This window comes from Leucopleurus acutus (genome assembly GCF_964270905.1).
Source record: "Leucopleurus acutus genome assembly, chromosome: 12".
Taxonomy (NCBI): Eukaryota; Metazoa; Chordata; class Mammalia; order Artiodactyla; family Delphinidae; genus Leucopleurus; species Leucopleurus acutus.
The window spans coordinates 11,700,763-11,708,663 of record NC_139154.1 but is presented as its reverse complement, the minus strand read 5'-3'; the positions used below and the strand labels follow the sequence as shown (position 1 = coordinate 11,708,663).

Here is a 7,901-nt window from a genome sequence, read left to right as displayed (position 1 = left end):
TGATGGTGGCGATGGTAGAATTGGTGGTGATGGTGATAGTGGTCGGGTAGATAACCCTCTGTGTCTGCCACAACATCCTTCTCATGCTATCAAATACATTCCAGATCACTTTGCCCCAACCTCAAATCTGCAGTGGCTCTCAACTGTCTATAGGATAAAGAACTCAACTTACCTTTCTAGGCTAATTTTGAGGTGTCCTCCATTTTCACTGAACCATTGCCCTTTCCCTCCACGGAACATTCTATGGTATCACAATGCACTGCTCCTCCTTCTGTTAAGAAAGCCCTGCTCCCATTCTCACTCCTCTGGGTCTTCATTCAAATGCTTCTTCCCGATGAAGCAACCACCTGTCCAGAGTTCACGGTTCCTTCATATACCTTCCCATGGTGCTTTGCTGATCTCCCTCTTTACCATTTTCTTCATTCCACCTTTTGTGTAGTTAGTTGGTCTACTAACAGCTTCCACAGCCCTAGTCTTTTACAGCTTCCACAGCCCTAGTACAGTGATAGGAATTCACTAGCACTCAAAAAATGCCTGCTGAATTAAACTGAACAAGAGCACAGCCTCTGTATTTCACAGAAATCAGCAACCCAATATCTAAACTCTTTTAACTGGTTGAGACTCACAGTTGCCATCTGGGTAATTAATAAATAGCTTTCCATCAATAGCCTCAATTGTGAATTCACTGTACTTCCCTTCATTGTCATAGGATTGCATCCTGTTCTGGTTCTGGGAGGGAAATGAAGCTATTTGGCTTCCCTGAACTATGGTCACTCCCACATACCGATTATGCTTAGGCCCTTTCAATGCAGAAGAGAACCCATAGTAAGACAGTAGGGGGCCTGATAGCAGCCTGGCTGTAGTATGGCCAAGATGCAGCAGGTGAGGCCAGTGGGGTTTTTCAGTGACAATTCAATAATTATTTATTGAGTGTCTACTATGTACTGGCTACTGTGGGTGCCACCAGTATCAATGAATACAGATCCTTCTCCATTCAGTCTAACTGAGAAGGTGACATGTCCAAGTACCAGTAGAGAGGGGCAGATAGGAGCTGACAGGACAGAGAGAATGGCATTGGTTGGGAAATGAGGCGGGCTAATCGGAGAAGGTGGTGATTGGTAAGGCCTTGTAGGCTAATATTTGACCAATTAGAAAAGAGATGGAGGGTCATTCAAATGGGGGGAAATACTCAAAGGCAGGAAAGAAGGAAGGAAAGGGCCAGAGAAACATGTTTTCCTGTTGCCCCTTGGAACCAGATACAGGCTCTGTTTATACAATCTTCTAATCTTCTCTCTGAGCTAGTGGTATGTGGTCTTAAAAGCTGGGAATCCTTAGTTCTTCATAGGAGTAAAAAAATCTTTGTATTGAGGTAAAACATACATATAGTGAAGTGTATATGAGTGTTAATCTTAAGTGTCTATCTTATTAATTTTTTACACACTCACATAGTTACCACTCTGATCAAGATATATAACATTTCCATCACCCCAGGTTCTGTTGACTTTTATCGTCGAAAATTATTTTTGCCTTCTCTAGAATGTTGTTTATATATATATATATATATATATATATATATATATTTTTTTTTTTTTTTTTTTTGCGGTACGCAGGCCTCTCACTGTTGTGGCCCCTCCCGTTGCGGAGCACAGGCTCCGGACGCGCAGGCCCAGCGGCCATGGCTCACGGGCCCAGCCGCTCCGCGGCATGGGGGATCTTCCCGGACCGGGGCACGAACCCGCGTCCCCTGCATCGGCAGGCGGACTCCCAACCACTGCGCCACCAGGGAAGCCCTGTCGTTTAAATTTAATCATACAATATTAGATACCAGCACTTGTTTCCTTTTTATTGTTGAGTAACTCAATGATTAACTGTGTGAATACAACAGATTTGTCTATTCATTCTGTTGGTGGACATTTGGGTTGTTTTTGCTCTTTGACCAATATGAATGGAACATTCTTGGACAGGTCCTTTGGTGGACACATGCACTCGTCCCTCTGGAATGTATCACTAGGCCTGGGGTCACTGTGTCATAGGGCAGCTCTGCTCAGCCTCAGTCTATTAGATGCATACTGTCAAGCTGGACTTGCAATTGGTGTCTGAAGTGGGAGGAGGGGGCAGTTTTGTGGTACTGAGCCCTTAACCTGTGGGCTCTGATGCTAACTCCAGGTAGATGGTGTCAGAACTGAATTGAATTGTGGGACACCCAGCTGGTGTCTGGAGAATCTGAGAATTGCTTGGTGTGGAAAATCCACCCATTTGGTGACCTGAGGTAGGGTATTCTGTGAGTAGAATGCTGGAGTAAAGGAGAAACAGAAGAGTTTTTCCTGCACGTATGGTTGAGTAGTGCAGGAAGAGTAGAGAGGGGAAACACAGGAGTGTTTTTCCCATGCGAGGGAAATGACAGAAGGTGGCAAAAAGCATGAGAACTAAGGCACTTAATCTTTTCTTTCCACTCCAAAAAGAACGTGGTGCAGCTTACCAAAAAATACATCTAGAACATCAGTCCAGTTATGAGAAAACATAAGACAAACCCGCATTGAGATATATTCAGCAGATACTTGGCCATACTCTTTATAAGTGTCAAGGTCATAAAAGACAAGGAGAGACTGAGGAACTATTACAGATTGCAGGAGACTAAAGAGAAATAAGTGAATGTTATATGCGGTCCTGGATAGGATCTTGGAACAGAAAAAGGACGTTAGTGGAAAAACTGGTGACATTTGAATAAGATCTTTGGTTTAGTTAATAGTAGTATAATTAAAAAAAATTTATTGAATCATAGTTGATTTACAATGTTGTGTTAGTTTCTGCTGTACAGCAAAGTGATTCAGTTATATGTCTTTTTCATATTCTTTTCCATTATGTTTTATCACAGGATATTGAATATAGTTCCCTGTGCTATACAGTAGGAACTTGTTGTTCATCCATGCTACATATAGTAGTTTGCACCTGCTAATCCTAAACTCCCAGTCCTTCCCTCCCTCAGCCCCCTCCCACTTGGCAACCACAAGTCTGTTCTCTATGTCTGTGAGTGTTTTGTTTCATAGAATGTTCATTTGTGTCATATATTAGATTCCACATATAAGCGATATCATATGGTATTTGTCTTTCTTTTTCTGACTTACTTCACTTAGTATGATAATCTCAAGGTCCACCCATGTTGCTGCAAATGGCATTATTTCATTCTTTTTTATGGCTGAGTAATATTCCATTGTATATATGTACCACGCCTTTATCCATTCATCTGTCGATGGGCATTTAGGTTATTTCTGTGTCTTCTCTATTGTAAATAGTGCTGCTATGAACGTAGGGGCGCATGTATCTTTTCGAATTATAGTTTTGTCTGGGTACATGACCAGGAGTGGGATTAATAGTAGTGTAATGTTAATTTCTTGATTCGGATAATTTGACTATAATGAAGTAAGATGCTAACGTTAGGGGATGCTGAGTGAGGGATCTAGAGAGACTCTATTATTTTAAGGCACCTAATATTGCCTGAGAAGAGGAAGTGCTTGCCTGAGGATGAGAGAAGAGGGTGGGAGAGCGATCTGGGGGATTGGGAAGTGTTGGGAAGACAGGCTGGGTCTTCCTTCTAATCTAGCCTAGGTGCTCCCTGAGGCAGCCTGCATCTGTTTTCCCAGCACCTTGAGCAGCCTGGGGTACATACCAGGCACTCAGTACATGCTTATTGAATAGGAGGTGGAGGGTGTGTATGGGGACCTTCTGTCGTCCTGAGTCCCCTGGTGCACCCTAACAAGGACAGTGGAAAGTCCCAAGCCCTGAGCCCCATTCATAACATGGAGGCCGAATTATTAACGCTTGTCTTAGGGATGAAATAAGAAAATGAAGCCAGAAATCCAGGTTTAAAAAGAAAAGTTACCATTGTATTTTAGTTTCAGAGCAAGCCTTGTTTTGTGATTGGACTAATAATTGGTTCCTGAATGCTTAGATAGGAGGAAAAGGGCAGAAACCGGTAATTCAGTATAATTCTCCCAAGGGTGTCAGTATTCCCAGGTGGCAAGGAACAGAAATGGTGGGATAAGGGAGGGAGGAAGGAAGGTAAGGGTGGGCCTGAGGTGCTTCAATGTTCTCTGACACTCCAGCTCCAGGTTCTGGTGCTGACTCCACTGTGATGCCCATGGGATTCCCTGCAATCCACCATGGGGAGAGAGGTGGGGCCTAGGAAGGCAGCCTTCTTGGCCAGTGCTTGGCCTTCTGGGTCTGTCTTACGGGGTTTCTACCATTCAGACCAAGAGATGTGTAGATGTGCACACATTGAAGCAGCTCAGGAGCTGGGATGTGTTCAGGAAGGCCAGCCTTACCTTGTAAACCAATGTGGTGTGATAAGATTCCTGAAGGGATAACTCAGCCCGCTTGCCTATCCGCATCGCCTTTCCCCACCTTGGCGAGGCCCCAATTAGCTCATTGTCTCAGAGTGGAAAACAAAAGTGCCCTTAAGTCTCCTGGATTTTTTTTTTTTTTTTTTTTTTTTGCGGTACGCGGGCCTCTCACTGTTGTGGCCTCTCCCGTTGCAGAGCACAGGCTCCGGACGTGCAGGCTCAGCGGCCATGGCTCACGGGCCCAGCCGCTCTGCGGCATGTGGGATCCTCCCGGACCGGGGGCACAAACCCGTGTCCCTTGCATAGGCAGGCAGACTCTCAGCCACTGCGCCACCAGGGAAGCCCAAGTCTCCTGGATTTTTGTCTTAAATTCTTAGGAAGAGCAAGACTCTCATGGGTACCCTACCACCTCAGAATAGAAAGGATTTCCTGCGGAGCAGGTGAAAAAGTCATGGGAATCTTCTGAGAGTAAGAGGGTCCTGGGAATGCCAAAGCCCTCTCACCACCAACTGTGTTACTGTTTGAAGGTAGTAGTGATCTGTTTCCTTTTCCTCAACTTCCCAACAATGGACCCCAACAGGGGCAATTATAAATATGCTTCAAGTAGTGGATGCTCATGAAACGTGGGATGCAGTGGATGTCCTGAACATTGGGGTTATAAGATCCCCCAAAGCACACCCTTGGCCCCAGATTCTGGCTCCACTGCTGACTGGCTGTGTGTCTTCAGCAAATTCCTGGTCTCTCTGAACCCTAGTTTCCCCGTCTATAAAATGGGATGATAATCATACTGCCTTAATAAGAGTTTCTGAGAATTAAAGCTCCAAGCACAGTGCCTGGCCCACAGCAGATTTCTGATTTAAAATTTCTGAAGAAATTTAAAGATTTCTGAAAATCCTTTCTATTCTGAGGTGGTGGGTGTCCATGAGAGCCTTGCTCTTCCTAAGAATTTAAGAAGACAAAAATCCAGGAGACTTAAGGGCACTTTTGTTTTACACTCAGAAAATGAGTTAACTGGGGCCTCGCCAAGGTGGGGAAAGGAGGTGCAGATAGGCAAGCGGGCTGTGAGTTATCGCTTCAGAAATCTTAACCTTACCTCAGTAAAGGTTAGTGTCCCTTGCCCCGTGGTCTCTTAATGTGTCCCTTCCTTATTTCTCCTCCCCAGGCCCACTTACCCTCCACAGCACAGGTTTCACTGTCAAGCCACTCCAGGTCACATGGGCAGTGACTCCCTTGGCCTAGGTATCCCTGACTGTGGTCTACTGTGGCGGAGATCTCACCCACTGCATTTTAAGGCCCCTGTGGACTGGGATCACACCTCATTCAAATTACCTGCCCTCACCCAGTGTCCTGGGCCCCTGACGCGCAGGCAGATATGGGACAAATCACTACACGATGTGTCATCTCCTCCATCCTTAAAAGGAAACTCCACCCCTGAAATCACAAGCCTGTTTCTTGTGCTTTAGAATGCCCTGCAGCCCCAGGTTCTCCTCCTCCGCTAGGGCCTCTGGGCGGGCCCGCCCCTTCCCTGTGGGTCCAGCGGGTGTGACCCAGCAGGGCTCTGCTGCTGCCCCTGCTGGCGCCAGCCCTCCCTCCCCATTCCCACTCTCCCTGCTGATCACAGCACCGGAGGCTGCTTGGCCCAGCACTCCCTCTAATGGCTAACGCTTTTGTGGAAGGTTCTGAGCCCGGGTTAAAAGACAAAAAGCTAGGCTGTCCCCCACAGCTTCTCTAGTTCTGGTGTTGGTTCCTCCAGTTGTGATGTTCTTGCTGTTCTTTCCTTGGATCCCGCCTTTGTTTTTGTTCCAATGCCTCCTTTTTCAAGCTCCAAGAGAAAGCCTCTAGGGGAATTTGTGACCTCGCCCAATTTCCAACATTCCAGATTCAGTCATTTCCCCCTTTCTTCTCAGACTTTAAATCACTGTTCTCTCCTGGTGTTCATCACAACTACGAGGCCAGAGAAAACGGTGAGACCGTAAAAGCTTATCAAAAACAAATTCTGCTCTTTTAGAAAAGCATCTTCCAAAACAGCTTCCAGGAATGAAAAGTGGGGTTAAATTTTGCATGGATTGCAAGAGTAGGCGGCGAATAACCCGTAAAGTCTTACACAGAAGCAGGGAAACCCAAAACTAAGAGATGGTCCCTGCAAGCCAGCCCATCCTGCGACCCCCTCCCCCGCTCTGCGGCAGGAACTCCGACTCCGGTGGCTGGAGCTCTGCTGCAGTGGCACTACCCACGCATACTCAACTAACAGACTCAGACCACGCCAGCCATGCCACGAGGTGTGTTTTATTTTCATTAATCATACAAATAATTTTCTATAATATCCCAGGGCAAACCGGAGAATTTGGCAGTCCGATTGGAGGGTCCCTTCAGAGACCCACAGGCCGGTGGCATCGGCACGGAGTGCCCGGGTTCACAGTGCAGCTTGTCGCTCGTGTCCATCTTGCAGGTGGCTCTTCCTCCACATCACGACTAGGGTCTCCAAGATGATGGAGGTGGAGAATACTCCAGGTTCTTAGGAAATTTCACTTCGCTTGCTTCTCCTGCTCAATGGCTGTGGAGGGCAGGAAGCGGGCACTGGGGGATGGGAACCTCTTGCAACCCGCCAACCGAGGCGCTTACAAACCTGGGCTGGGCGAGGCACCCACGAGGTCTGGGGATTAAGAAAGAGGCTTGGGGTTGGGGACAGGCGCCTTGTGCAACAGAAAGGGGGGCTGGGGCTGCCCGACGGGAGGAATCGGCCGGATGGGGTGCGGGGCTCGGTTTAGACGAAGGGCGGGGTGGGGACTGGGCTGGGAGCTCGAGGACCCGGAGGCGGGGGCGGACTCACTCTCTTTGGTCGGCAGGGTGTTCTTCTCCTGCGTCTCCGTCTTCTTCAGCTTGGCCTTATCGAAGCTGGCGATTTCCCCCATGTCCGGCTTGTCTGCCATTTTCTTAAGACAAACCTAGCGGGCAAACCAAGGCGGTTGGCCCGGAGCCGGGGCCAGCGGCCCCCTCCGCGCTCCCCGCCGCCGCCCCTCGACGTGGCACTCCGGCCGGGGCGTTCCCGGCAGCCCGGAGGCCAAGGATCTGGGCGCGTCCCGCACCCCATCCACAGCCCTAGGGCGTGGCTGGCCGGCCCGGGCGTCCCGTCGGGGAAGGGCGGCTCCAACCGCACCCGGATGGGGCCTCCGCCCCAGCGCGCCGCTCACCGAAAAGTTCCGCTCCAAGCCCGCGGTTCCGGTGCTCTCAATCGCGTCGCTGCAGCAAGAGACAAAAGAGCGGCGCCCGCCCCTCGCCTTATATATGCCGCGCCCCGCCCCGCCCCTCGCCCGCCGCAGCGGGGGCGGCACCGGCGGCTGGGGGGGCGGGGCCAGGGCGGGCGGCTAGCTTTCCCGCCGTGCCCTCCCTCTGGCTACCCGCCGGGCTGGGCGCGGCACTTCCCGCGCGCGGGGCCCCTGCGCCCAGTGCCCACAGCTCTCCGGGTCCCCAGCGTGGAGGGTGCAGGCGCGGCCAGGGTGGGCGCCAGGCCCTCAGTTTTATAGGGTGCTGCACTCCCCTCTCCGGGAGTCTGCTCCTCAC

At 49.5% G+C, this 7,901-nt stretch overlaps 1 protein-coding gene across 2 annotated transcripts; it reads right to left on the bottom strand.

Moving 5' to 3' along the window:
- Positions 1–6,610: 6,610 nt before the first annotated feature.
- Positions 6,611–7,631, bottom strand: TMSB10 (thymosin beta 10). 2 transcript variants are annotated; one of them, XM_082851295.1, is made up of 3 exons: positions 7,532–7,630; positions 7,171–7,285; positions 6,611–6,894 (listed from the first exon to the last, which is right to left on the bottom strand). In XM_082851295.1, exons 2-3 carry the CDS (start codon positions 7,268–7,270, stop codon positions 6,866–6,868), a joined length of 129 nt encoding a protein of 42 aa, XP_082707421.1. In that variant the 5' UTR covers positions 7,271–7,285; positions 7,532–7,630; the 3' UTR covers positions 6,611–6,865. The 2 variants fall into 2 exon arrangements, with proteins under 2 accessions (XP_082707421.1, XP_082707420.1); XM_082851294.1 differs by having other exon boundaries at positions 6,855–6,993; positions 7,532–7,631.
- Positions 7,632–7,901: the final 270 nt, after the last annotated feature.